A 14,547-nucleotide genomic window follows, 5' to 3' on the forward strand; every position below is an offset into this window, starting at 1 on the left:
TACCACTGCAAGACCACATTCTGTGCTCTCAGCAGATAAGACCCTAAAAACAATCTCGCTAATCAATGATTCTTTTTTTGCCTTTATCAAGAACCACAAAAATGTGGCTACATTCACAACTACGGAATAGAAGGAGAATATGTTTTGTGTTGTGTGATGAGATGCTACAGGCACACGTGGGCGCTTATGAATACGCAAGAAAGGGAGTGAGACAGATAAGATCTCGCCATTTCTATAAAATCCTCCTGAACACTAAAGGAAACAACTACAGCGCAACTCCCCGCTGTATTTGTTTGGAAATGTATAGATAAAGTGTTGCATAATCCTTAAGACTAAACAAAGGCATTCTGCACTAATTCCTCCCTCCTATAATGAAGTCAACTTAACCACTACTCTGTTATAACTTTAACAGTTTTAACATCATACAGTACAATGACCTGGGCTAAATATAAGCTAAATTTGTTTGTTTCGCTCTTGGTTTCTGAGCTCACAGAATCTCTGGCATATCATAAACAGCATGAATGGACGCAGACTAAATATGAGAGTTGACAAATGTTCGTGGTTTATTTATACTGCACAGACTTACAGGGTTTGAGGGGGGAAAAAAAGAGAAAAAAGAATACATGATCTCAAATTCCGTCCACTCAACCTAACACAATAAACAGAAAAGACAATAGCACTTCTCGGCTGCCTGTAGCCTTGCCCGTGTTGGGTGTGTTATCGGGCTGCTCTGGCCGCTTGCCTGGCCAGACGCTCCTGTTGAGCTTTTTCTCTCATCTCCTTCTCTCTCTGGACCAGCTGCCGCCGCTCAGCCTCCCATTCTTGCACCCTCTTTTGGTACTGGGCCACTTCTGACTCCTCGCTGATCCTCAGCTTCTCCTGCACCAGGCGGGACAGGAGAGCCTCCAGGCTGCCAGAGTCCACCTTCCCTTGCGCCTGCAGCTGCTCGCTCAGCTCCTGCCCACCAGACAACAAAGTGGTTGAACAGAGCTAGTAAGAAGGTCGGGAGCTTCTTGTTGGTTCAACCACAATCAGACCAAGTCACTTATGCTTATATTCAAAACATGCACTACAGGCCAAAAGTTTGGAAGCAACACTAACTTGAAAAAATACGCTCTTAAGCAACTCGTGGGTCCTCATGGAGTTGCTTGAGAGAATGATCATAAGCGTAAAGCTTCATCAGGTCAAAGGGGGGCTAACAAAGTGTTACCAGGTGATTTTAAATGAACAATTTTAAAATTAATAGTTCTGGTCCTAAAATCTGACAGGCTAATAATTGTGTCACAAAAAACATTGTGAAGCTAATGGTCTAATCTTTGATTGTAATGCTGCTCACATGGCCCAACAATCAAGTAAGGAGCTGGTTTTGTACCATGAGACTGACAACTTATTTTCTTAAGTAGAACTAGTCAGCTAGCAAACTGGCTAAAAATAGTTCACAGCCTCCACCATTAGCTAAACTCTTCCATTAACATCAAAGGCTTTGATATTTTATATCACAGTGCTTAATATATGAGTCACTATCAAACTGGAATATAAAAAAGTGAATGTGTCAGTTGAAAGTTCTACAATCTCAAATGCCTGTTTTAGTGAGATCCTGGGTTTAGCATTAAATCCAGGCTGAATCTCCCTAAATGGCTCCCTACTCCCTAAATAATGCCCAATGAAAGAAGCAATTCTGGCTTCTACACCCAAATACTACACTATATGCACAATCTGGAACTGTGTACATGTGGTTGAATCCCAAATGACTATTTGTTAGACATTATGCACAGTTTTGGTGCAGGAACCAGTATATTAATTCTACATAGTGCAGTACATAGGGAGTAGGAAAGCATTTGAGATTCAGCTCCAGCATGAGAAATTGGAAACAACACAATTAGCTTGGTGCCAATAGAAGACTGAAAATCACAAATATAAGGTATTAATGCTAAATTGCCATTGTTGCAGTGTTATTGGTAAGCTACACATTCAGCTACTCATTCTTGATGGAATAATAATAAGTTATTGTTGGGAAAATTGTGTATTTTATCATACATGTTTTCCGTTTTATAAAACCAGTAAGCCACAAGAGGCCATGAGTTACAGTGATTTTGTCACAGTGCGTGTAAGGGTATTTTAGGTACATAGTAACATCCTAACCAATAATAACATCACTTTAATATGTGGCAATCTCATGACTTATTGTTTTAGTACATGCTTTGCAGTGAAAATATTTACTCTAAGTGTGCAGCAGAATTCCCCAGACTAAACACAAAATCGCATAAGGAAATCTCTCACCCACCCAATTGGAGAATTTGATTGGTTCTTGCTTTCTGTTTTTTTTTTTATCCTGATACATCAGATGTCCAAGCATTTAGGAAGAGTTGGAATTTTATTTTTTTTTTTAAATATGTGGCCTAAACCCATAAAGTGATGAGTCAAATCCCAGTTTGCCTGTTTAGCATCCATGGATATACAAGATGTCAATATGCATGTTTTTGTGTGTTGGTGGCAGGCAAAAATGGATTAATTTGCTTGGTGGTTCTCAGTCCAGCAGTGACACTGAGGTGCTTAAAAACTCCAGCAGCACTGCTGAGTCTGATCCACTCGAACCAGGACAACAAACACTAACACACCATCACCACGTCAGTATCACTGCAATGCTGAGAATGATCCATAACCATATAATACCTGTTCTATGGTGGCCCTGTTGGCTTCTAACCATTAAGGAATGGGGTGAAGGGGGGCCAACAAAGTATGTAGAGCAACAGATGGACTACAGTCTGTAAATGTAGAACTACAAAGTGCACTTATATTGTATGCGGAGCTGATAAAATGGACAATAAGTGTGAAAAAAGAGGTGCGCTAAATGAAACGACTGGTTGGAATACGTGTTGGTGAAGGTGTGGGAGGCCTCATGAAACAGCACAAAGACCAACCTTGAACTTAGCTGTGTATTGAGGTAGTTTAGCTCTTTCAAGCTCATATTCCTCATCTACGCTGTCACCAGCCTCATTTTCTGTGTTGTTCTCTTCTTCTGTTTTAGAGGCAGGAGTGGAGGAAAGCTCCTGCAGTACTTTCTGCATGTAATTGAGCTGAAAAACACAGAAAAACAAAGATGGCAAAATAAGTGCATAATCAGCCTCAAATTTTAGACTAAACCTGCTAATGTGCTGTGAAAATGCCACAAATGTCTTCAAATTCACTGCATATTTGATTTTTAATGTACAATTGCTTTAGTCTATTCAATACGGTCAGATTTGTTTGTGTCTTTGTCCTAAGCTGAAACAGCTGCAGAACTCCATGGCTTTCCTGACTTTCTTAAATTCTGTCTTTCTAATCAGAGCACAATTCCTGAGTTCAAAATGACCTTCGCCTGTGGAATTTTCAGTTTGTGATGACATAATTCAAAAGGACACCGTGTGGTCTCTCTCAAAACCATCCCCTCAGGCAAGGCGAGCGAGTGTATTACATATTGAGTCAAAACATAATTTGAGCGATGTTGTGCGTTATCTTACTGAATACTCACAACTTCCTTGGATAGCTTCAAATCTCCGGCATCAGAGCACACTCTCTCCATAACAGCTAGGGATCGGCCAAGGTAGCCTGGAGTCCAGATTAAGGGCATCTGGTGAAACACAGCATGTATTCCTCTGGCAATCTCCACCTTACCTGAGAAAGGAGTCATAAATCATGTTTTGCAATGAAGATGACATAAGTGAAAACATAATTCTTGCAAATAAATAGCTTAAATGAATCTAATAGTTGTTGTAGTGGTTTATTCATATATTTACATGTAGTTATGTAAGTGTTCATTAAGTGTTATATGGTTTAAGAGTGAGCAAGCTGCATATGCCTTATACTCTTTTACAAAGTCCTTTATGTATGGATTTTATATCTGTAACTAAACATTCAAGTATTAAAGATGTTAAAGATTTAAGATGCATTACTTTTACTGGCACACTGTACACACCAATGAGGGCATGACCTAGTAACTGAGCACTAAGGCCAGCTGAGTTCTCCTGCTTCAGTCCAGCCAGCATAAGAGCTGCTCCCATGTTCCTCTCCTCCTGCCACTGCACATAGAAAATAATTTCCCAGGTCTTAGCAATTAACATAAATTTTACACCTTACTTTGACAGCAACCTCTAAGACTTGAAGGAAAACTGATTTTTTTTTAACCAGATTTTTAAAAAAAATTTGATGTACTGTGTCAGGGGTGTCCAATATTATCCGCAAAAGGTCGGTGTGGCTGCAGGCTTTCATTCCGAACAAGCAGGGGCACACCTGACTCTACTTGTTTAATCAAGCGGCCTCGTCTTCACACAGTTGATCCTGTGTGCCAAAGCTGCATATTTGGAATGAAAACCTGCAACCACACCGGCCACTTGCGGGTAAGACTGGACACCCCTGTACTCCACTAAGTATATAGTAAATATATAAGTTTAAAAATGTATTTGGCAAGATACAGAAACTAAGCTGCACAAATGGCCTGTTTTGAACAGTCACAACCATGACCACTCGTTCAAGAACCTGGCCGACCACATCAAAGAGATAAGGATTGTTATTGGAAGTTATTGGCTTTGAAACTGTTGTAAAAATATGCTGTCCCTCATTTCACTTCACACACTGTTTAGCCAATCATAACAAAGATTACTTACTTACATATCACTCTTAAAGGCATAGTAACACAAGCAGCCTGAAAAAAAGCTTCCCTATGTAAGATTCAGGGATTTGAAGACCTCTCTGGTAGAGATGTTTAATAGCATGCAAAGTGCATAAGAACATTTTGTAACATCAGTTGTGCTTCAGACCCTTTTCTTGAGCGAACATGAAGACTGTGAGCACGTCTGCTGAGGGTATAAGTGAGTTATCTACTACTATCATCATATCAGTATAATGTTAACTTTACATTTGAGATCTAAAGATTAAGTCAGACCTTCTTTTTGAGCCTCTGTGTGTGATGTTAGTACGTAAAAAGATCTGTATTATAGTCCAAAAAAACTGACCTGACACCTCTGACTTCTAGATTATAGTTTTAGGCTTAAAAGGGTGACCTGCAGCAGCGCACGGACCACCACATTTCAGCATGTTTTTGACTCAAAGCTACTTCTGTAGATAAAAAAAAAAAAAAAACCCACATAATACATCTTTAACGTAAGACGTAATGCTGAAAATATTAAAATAACCACATAAACAATATGAATCAACTGAAGCAAATGAAAAGATTAATGTAGATTATGTACTCTTTCAGGAGAACTTCCTGAAGGATAACCAAGTCTGAAATATATTATGTTCTAGAAAAGTCCTAGGACCCAGCCATGTTGCAAGACAAAAGCCCTAAAACTAGACCCCTCCCAAATGCACGGAAAATTCTCTCCCATAACATGTTCTCCAGATGAAGCTTCCTAACAGGCAACAATTCCACGTTCTTTTCATCTCAAATCAACAAAAGTCCATCAGATATTCTAAGTTTAAGATGATGGCACTGGGGATACATACACTGAGGTCAGGCTTGATTGCCAAGTATTTGCCCAGGGCATGAAGTGATAAGATCTGTGTTGTGGGCTGGTCAAAAGCTTCCTGGAGCATCACCTCTTCAACAACCGAGCAGGCTCCTGTGATAACAAAAACAGTCCAAACAGTCAATTATACAGACTGTTATTGTTATTGGCAAGACATCTATCAGACAGATGAGACAGCAATAACGGAGTTCAAATGATCAGTTTCCAGTTATCACTTTCTTCTTAAGGCACTCACCCTTGTAGTCTCCATCTTTTAGATAAGAGTCAATCAGAAGATTAAAGGTGAACTCATCTGGGAACATCCCAAACTGTACCTAAACATGGGGATCAAATCAATATCAGCTTTTGTGGCGTAACAGTCCTCTAAGACGCTGGTCTTAAAAATGCAGTGTTTACTGATCACTTTTGTTTTGTGTGGAAAACGTGGTAGATATTGTCTTCTTACAAAACCCTACCTTGTTCTTGAGAGTGTACAGGGCCTTATCTCTGGCTCCATATTTAAGGCACTGCCTAAACCAGCTGTGGACTGTCCAATCCCGGAGGTACCAGCAGTTTGGACTGTGGCGAAACCTAAGTTGTGAGGTGAATTTTTACAGTTATGTTACTTTCCACCTTTCACACTGCAGATCTTTTGAATGTTGAGGCTAGTGGGTTGCACTTACTTATATAGATAGTATTCAGCTTGATCAACTTCCTCACTTGAGGATATATTGTCTACAAACTAAAAAAAAAGGCACAGATGTTACTCAGTACAATGGAGCCGACATGTATACTTTAATGTCCTCAATTTTCTAAAATTTGCAAAGACAAGAAGTATATCGAAAAAGCCAGAACATTAAAACCTTGTTTCTACGCTCATTGCCCATCTTATCAGCTCCACTTGTCATAGGAGCACCTTGTAGCTCTACAATGAAAGACTATAGTCTGTTTCTCTGCATACTTTGGTCGCCCTCTTTTACCCTGTTCTTCAAAGGTCAGAACCAACAGAGGACCAGCACAGAACAGGTACTATTTGAGTGGTAGATCATTCTCAGCACTACAGTGACATCGATATGGTGGTGGTGTGTTAGTGTGTGTTGAGCTGGTACGAGTGGATCAGACACAGCAGTGCTGCTGGAGTTTTTAAACACAGTGTCCATTTACTGTCCACTCTACTGACACACCTACCTTGTTGGTGCACCTTGTAGATTTAAAGTCAGAGACAATAGCTCATCTGTTGTATTCTTCTCGTCCTTCATTAGTGGTCACAGTATGCTGCGCATAGGACACTGGTTGATGGACCATTCGTAGTGTCACTGCTGGACTTTAAAAACTAATCACCTCAGGGACCTAACAAAGTATGCAGAGCAACACACGGACTACAGAGTAGCTGTAGAGCTACCAAGTGCAAAGTGGCGATGATAAAATGGGCAATGAATGCAGAAACAAGGAGGTGATTTTTATCTTATGGCTTTTCAGTAAATGCAGACAAACAGATTATATAAAATATACACAAGATAAACTATAATGTATGTGCATAATGGTGCTTTCTCACCCGAGATATAGTGAGGGAGCTGACTGGAAACTTTCTCTCATAAGACCTGTCCATTAGAGAAGCCAGTTCGGCTGAAAAAAAAGCAAAGAAAAAAAAAGAAAGAAATGGAAAAATACACAAAATATGAGCAACAGACTGGATTGCATATAGAACCACTTGAACAGCAATTAAATCATAAAGTGCCCTTATTGACATGCCTACAGTTGCTGCATAATATTTAAGATCAAATTCAATAATCTGTAAGACCAAAATCTAGCAAACAATAACATTTTTACTGTGCAACATCACACGTGAATATGGTGTGGATGACTGTCTTTTTTATTCAAAAGATCAGCAGAAACTCAAACATGGATATTCACTTCGATATCGAAAGACCACTGAACAGTCTTTTCAGGGCGTTTAACTTCATAGGTTCTGCCAACCCTTAGCCCTTCATCAATGATGAGTTTCTGACCACAGGACCACTGTCGGTTGGATAGTTTTAGTTGGATGACTGCATCGAATTAGTTTAATACACCCTAAGACTTTTTTTTTACCCAGTCTTTATGCATCATGTTAAAAGTGAATCTAATAGTAAAAACTAAGACGTACCTTTAATTCATTTTTTTTCCCCCAAAATCTGTATTTTGACTGTATGAAACTTTAAAATCATCTGGAACCCTAAAATACATTCTCTGTTGTGACTTCAGGCCTTTTATTTTATTTTTCTATTTTTTAAAAAAATGTGTTATGAAAAGGTAAAAATGATCAACTTTTCCTCTGAGAAAAAGAATGTACCTTTAAACCTCACTATTTGAACTTGGACCTAATGGATAATACAGTACCTTTGAGGGTACATTTACATTGTTTATACCTTGGAGAACTAAAATGTACTTGTACAGTACATTTTTTCAGACAGTGCAGAGAAGAACAAGGCAGAACATTAGCTAGAGATAGCATAATCAACACTGCCCCCTGCTGAAAACTGTCACATAATACACCCATCGCCTATAACAGAAAAACCACCTCTTTGTTTTACTGCAGTAATGAATGTTTGTTGCGCATTTTATCAGCTCCTCTTACCATAAATGTGCACATTGTAATCCTACAACTATAGGCTGCTTCTCTGCGTACTTTGTTAGCTCCCTTTTACCCTGCTCTTCAATTGGCAGGACCCCCACAGGACTGCCACAGAGCAGGTATTATTTGGGTGGTGGATCATTCTCAGCACTGCAGTGATACTGATGTGGTGGTGGTGTGTTAGCGTGTGTTACGCTGGTCTGAGTGGATCAGACACAGCAGTTCTAAAGGCGTGTCACTGCCGGACTACATAGTCTACCAAGCAAAAATATCCAGCCAACAGTGTCCTGTGAGCAGCATCCCGTGAACATTGAAGAAGGACTAGAGGATGACTTGCATAAACTGCGCAGCAACAGAGCAGCTACTGTCTCTCACTTTACATCTACAAGGTGGCCCAACACCTTGTCTAACAGAGTGGAAAGTGAGTGGATACAGTGTTTAACAAAGTATGTAGAGCAACAGATAGACTGCCGTCTGTAATTGTCGAACTACAAAGTGCACCTACACTCACCGACCACTTTATTAGGTACACCTTGCTAGTAAAAGGCTGCGCCCCCTTTTTCCTTCAGAACTGCCTTAGGTGTTGGAAACGTTCCTCAGAGATTTTGTTTGGTTATTTGAGTTACTGCTGCATTTCTATCATCTGGAACCAGTCTGCCCATTCTCCTCAACTCAATGCATTTAGGCATGTAGAGGTGGTCAAGGCAACTTGCTGAAGTTTAAGTGGCTTTGAACGTGGCGTGGTTGTTGGTGCCAGACGGGCTGGTCTGAGTATTTCAGAAACTGCTGATCTACTGGGATTTTCACACACAACCATCTCTAGGGTTTACAGAGAACGGTCCGAAAAAGAGGAAATATCCAGTGAGCGGTCAGTTGTGTTGCCGAAAATGCCTTGTTGATGTGAGAGGTCAGAGGAGAATGGGCAGACTGGTTCCAGATGATAGAAAGGCAACAGCAACTCAAATAACCAAACAAAATCTCTGAGGAACGTTTCCAACACCTTGTTGAAAGTGTGCCATGAAGAATTAAGACAGTTCTGAAGGCAAAAGGGGGTCCAGCGTTTTACTAGCAAGGTACCTAATGAAGTGGCTGGTGAGTGTATATGGTAATGATGACATGGACAATTGTAAAAACAAGAAGGTGGTTTTAATCTTGTGATTGGTTGGTGTCAATTAACGCTTTGAAACCTGAAAGGCCACTTACCCAGGCTTTGGGGATCGCCTTCTCTTTGTTCCCACACTTTGGGGTTTGTGTATGCTGCTGAAAGTAGGCATCTTCTGGCTGAAACATGACATAATGGGTCTGATGGAGCTCCATAGACACAAGTCACTGGACATGCCCATGCTTTGACTATGGACACGTGCAAGTGTACTGATAACAGACAAAAGACTGATTTGTGGACCAACAGGCTAAAATGAACTTAATTAAGCGTTCAGAGACTTTCATAACTCGTTCTTTCACCTGATGGCGTTAAGTGTCTCGCTCGGTTGTCTAATAACCTTACAGCACAGCAGGTTAGCCAGCTCGGCTCCCAGAGAACGCTCTGCTGTCTGACGGACCCAGAGAGAATGGGCGCAGTCCAACAGGACAGTATCAACCGCTATCCTAATACAATGAATAAGACAATCGAGTAAAACCCACCAGTAAAGGTCGAGGCTGCACATTTGGTCGCAGTCCTGACAGGCAGGAGAAAGCGCTGCAGTATGGAAGCCGCCATGCTTGGGTCCTACCATTCCCCACTGCGTGGGGGGGTGGCAGCATGAAACCACGGCAGCTTCTCTGTGCTCGTCTCATCTTTCACCATAATATGGAGTCTGTGACCACACCAGGTAACGAGGCACTAGTAATCTCAGGTCATTTTTTTGTGCCATTTAAAAGGACTTTCCATTTGTTTTTTCTTTCCAGTTTAGTCTAAAGGTGTAACACTAACGGCTGCCAGTAGGGGGTGCCATTAGCACGCTTCCAAAACCTCACGGCCACCTCTTTGTTTCTACACTCATTGTCCATCTTATCAGCTCCACTTACTCTATAGGTGCACTTTGTAGTTCTACAGCTACAGACTGTAGTCCATCTGCTCCTCTGATACTTTGTTACCCCGTTCTTCAATGATCAGGACCCCCATTGGACCACCACAGAGCAGGTATACGGAGCCCTGATGATGACCTCCTGTATAAATAAAAATAGTGCTCCTGGCCTAATGTGTGGCCACGACTTAGTAAGGTGTGGGAATGAGATGATTGTCATGGCCAAGCGTGAGAATGAGATAAGGCTTACTGTCGGGGCCACACATTAAGATCACGCTTTACTAAGTTGTAGCCATGACCTATTTGGGTGGTGAATCATTCTCAGCGCTGCAGTGATACTGACGTGGTGGTGGCAAGCATAGCGTCAACATTTGGAGCTATTTTAGGAGCAGAAGACTGAAAAGATACAGCGAAAACGATAACAATCTCAAACACTCCAGCCCCTGGGCCAGAGCAATATGTCAATAAATAGCATTATTATGATAAATTATGTACTGTGCAATGCAATATGCTTTTCTGAGCATATCACGCTGTCATCACTACTTGTAGAACGACCAACTGTACGTTTTATTATAAAGAAATAATAAAAATTAGTCCTCTTTAACTGGATTTAGTGCAACACAATATGTGAAATAGTGAAAGAATACCATTGTATTCACATTTTCTGAGAGTACTCTTTAAAATGTTGCACTACCGGTTCTTTTTTCTCAGTTCCAACAGATCAGATGTCTGAAAAAATAAATATTGTGACATATTGTGTGTCATGAAAATTTCGAAGTATCGCAATATTCCCTTTTTTCCTTTTCACCCACCTCTACCAGCCACCGTTCGAAAGAAACAAAAGGAAGGATGGTCTTGAAATAGGCTGTTTAAAATACATGCCACTTTTGGTTTGACTTTTTGTTTCCTAATGCAATGAGGTATTCTGTTAGAAGGTTCTGTGCAGGTACATTTTTCATTCATTAAGGTACAAACAATGTAAATGGACCCTCAAAGGTCCAACAGTGGTTTTAAGGTTCAGCTGTGAACCTTAAATAAGTTTTTCCAAGGTGATAAGTACATATTAGACATAACTTAGTGTTTTAAAACAGACCAATAAAGTAAAAAGTCAATCCAACTTTGAAAATATCATTTAAATGGATTATTTAATTATGATCCCTGACTAAAGGTGCTGAGATGTGCCCTTTAGGGACAAGAGGGGTGACAGTTTCGTGCCTTCTTTTCTGAGAGTGTGCTGTCTATCCATAATTGTTGAGGTGTTTTGTTAAAAAAAAGTTTTCTGTTTTGTTTGACGGGAAAAAAAACTACATGTTTGTGCCTCACCAGCCAAAAGAAATGTTATAGTTGTCTGAATTAAATTCTGTAGTTGCAGTAATGCAGGAAATACAGTGAGTCAGGACGAAGACAAAAGGGTTTGAAGGGTTCTGATGACGGTGTGTGCTGACATTTGGCCAAAACATCCTTTTCGTAGAACAAATTGATTCTACAAATGGCAGAAAGGAAAGGAACCGTAACAATTTACTTTAACTGAGTGGGCGGAAGGGTCTGTGTATCGAAATTATGAGACTAGAATCAACTGTCTTTAAAAACATCCTCGTCTCAGAGCCCTTACAGGCCTCAGTCATGCAGAGCACAGTATCTGCGCCGTAAGAACATTCAATAATATGCCATTGTCACTATTTCATGTCTTTTGCAAATCTGTGCAGCCTCCGCTGTACACTCCGTCCTGTATATAGCAGAAGTGGAACCTGTAGGAGAAAAAGAAACAGTGGTCATATTTTTCACCACGGTGCACCTTTCTCATCAACAGGTCAGTTATGTTACAGACTCTCCTTTGTCCTGACTCATCCAGAGGTTTCACTTCAGCAGACCGCAGTCGCAGTACCTGATTCTGCACCACTGCGTGCTTCCCATTGGTCTTGGGATTGAAACACTGAGGTGAAGAGAAGAGAGGATGAGGATATGAGAACTTCCTCTTCGTGTTCATAGTTTCATCAGGACCAACACCCAGAGAGGTGCACGGATTGAAACTCAGACAGACACAAAAAGTACACTTTTGATTTGGGAGGCTTAAGATGTCACTGAACAAAGCTTGTGAGATAATCTCTTGAAAAAGTGGTAGAAAAAACTCTAGTGCTCGATTTCTTTAAGCCTAAGTGCTGGACTATATTTTCCTTTCGCTAGGAATCTATTCATAGTGCTCTATGGTCCTGGACTAGGTTTAAAGGAGATTGTCTGATTAAATGTTTAGATGTAAATGTGAAATTGGGGATGAAATACATCAATCTAGAGAAGCTTTGAGTCAGAAATGTTCACAGCTGTAATAAGAACCAGACTCCAAATGAATGCATATGAAAGCTATCTCCCATAAGATGGTTATTATTACATTTCCTGATGCCTGAGACATTTTGCAATAGTTTTAAGATAAGCTTTTGGTCTAAAACATATTTTTCAAATCCACTCATGTTGGAGAGATACGTACGGGTCGTTATAATGAAAAAAAAAACACCCAAAAGAAAACTATTATGTTACCATTATTAACATATATTTTTGTATATACATATAAAAGCACAGAAAGCTGGTGGTTTGTATAGTAAAAATAACAGATATATTTATATAGTTATATTTATGTTGTTGGCATCTCGATCCCTTTTCTTTCCAATTAACCATTTCACATCAAACCACTTTGAATAACATTATTTCTCAACAGCTGAATTATGCTGAAATTTTGGAAAATTTGTGTAATTTCCCTTTACCCCTGTCTGGAACACTGACTGTAAGCTTTTTATTCAGCTAGCAATCTTAAAGGAATACTCCAGAATTTTAACCTGATCTCTTCCTGTCATATCTCTAGTATACAGGCGATTATACAGACAATCATTAATGTAGTTCTTTGTATTTAGTAGAAGAGCAGAAAACCTGCTGAAGCACCTGCCCATTGACTTCTGTTGTAACTGACAGGTGTATAAAATTGTGCACATAGCCATGCACTCTCCATAGACAAACATTGGCAGTAGAATGCTTCATACTGAAGATCTTTTAAAAAACATTTTTAAGTCAATTTAAACAATTTAAACAGTTTAAAACATTTTTCGAGGATACTGCCTTTGCCACATGTCAGTTCATTAAAATCCTGCCCTGCTAGATCTGCCCCGGTCAACTGTAAGTACTATTGTGAAATGAAAGCTTCTCAGAGCAACAACAGCTTAGCCACATAGAGGTAAACCATGCAAACTCACAGAGCAGGCACGGCAAGTGCTAAAGTAAATAACACGTAAAAAAAATCACCTCTGTTCAATCCTCTGTCGCGTCACTTACTACCAAATTGAGTTCCAAACTGCCCCTGCAAGCAACATCGGCACAAGAGCTTGGTTTCGGGAGCTTCATGAAATGGGTTTCTATGGGCAAGCAGTTGCATGCAATGTCAAGCATTGGTTGCAGGGGTGTAAAGCCGCTAGCCTCTGGAGCAGTGAAAATGTGTTCTCTGGAGTGATGAATCATGCTTCACTATCTGGCAGTGTGATAGACAAATCTAGGTTTTGTGAATGGTAAGAGAACACTACCTATTTTAATGCATAATGTCAACAGTAAAGTTTGGTAGAGGAGGGATAATGGTCGGGGCCTATTTTTCAGGGTTTGGGCCTTCAAGTGAAGGCTTATGTTAATGCTACAGTGTACAAAGACATTTCAGACAATTATATGTCTAACTTTGTTGTGACCGTTTGAGGAAGGCCCTTTCCTGTTCCAGCATGACTGTATCTCTGTACACAAAGCGAGGTCCATTAAGACATGTTTTTATGAGTTTGGTGTTATGGAACTATAGTGGCCTGACTTCTACCCTACTGAATACTTTTAGGATGTACTGCAAGCCAAGCTGTCTTGTCCACGTTTAAGTGCCTGAACTCACACATTTTTGACTGAATGGGCACAAATTCCCCAGACACACAGCAATACCTTGTGAAAAGCCTCACCTGAAAAGTGGAGGCCGGTAAAACTGCAACAAGGGGGGCCAACTACATAATAATGCTCATGGTTTTGGAGTGGGATGTTCAGCAAGCTCTCATAGGTGCAAAAGCCATGTGTCCACATACTTTTGGCTGTATAGTGTATGTGGAGATTAGATTAAAATACTCTGAAATATACCTTTAAGATGTATCAATCAGTAACTGTTAGTGAACGTGGAGCCAATAAATGGTGAGATCAAATACTGTAGCTTTTCTCAGCTTTGTAGCTGAGAAAGACACATTCTCATTCTCATTAATATAAAAAAGTGAGATTTTTAAAAATAATTTGTCATTTCATATTAAATCACCATAGATTTTTATTTAGCCCAATGAAATGAATGGTGACTTAAGCTGTGATTGCTAACATATATTGTCAAGAAACACTGAGGTTTTTTTCTTTTTGCCAAAAAAAGCATCAG

At 40.0% G+C, this 14,547-nt stretch overlaps 1 protein-coding gene across 1 annotated transcript; it reads right to left on the bottom strand.

Moving 5' to 3' along the window:
* Nucleotides 1-539: 539 nt before the first annotated feature.
* mrps27 (mitochondrial ribosomal protein S27) lies at nucleotides 540-9,897 on the bottom strand. Its single transcript, XM_017702724.2, has 11 exons — nucleotides 9,742-9,897; nucleotides 9,304-9,381; nucleotides 7,042-7,112; nucleotides 6,170-6,228; nucleotides 5,963-6,077; nucleotides 5,743-5,821; nucleotides 5,485-5,600; nucleotides 3,956-4,058; nucleotides 3,512-3,654; nucleotides 2,922-3,077; nucleotides 540-957 (listed from the first exon to the last, which is right to left on the bottom strand). The coding sequence occupies exons 1-11, from the start codon at nucleotides 9,815-9,817 to the stop codon at nucleotides 718-720; spliced, it is 1,236 nt and encodes a 411-aa protein (XP_017558213.2). The 5' UTR covers nucleotides 9,818-9,897; the 3' UTR covers nucleotides 540-717.
* Nucleotides 9,898-14,547: the final 4,650 nt, after the last annotated feature.

The sequence above is a fragment of the Pygocentrus nattereri genome, chromosome 28 (genome assembly GCF_015220715.1).
Source record: "Pygocentrus nattereri isolate fPygNat1 chromosome 28, fPygNat1.pri, whole genome shotgun sequence".
Taxonomy (NCBI): Eukaryota; Metazoa; Chordata; class Actinopteri; order Characiformes; family Serrasalmidae; genus Pygocentrus; species Pygocentrus nattereri.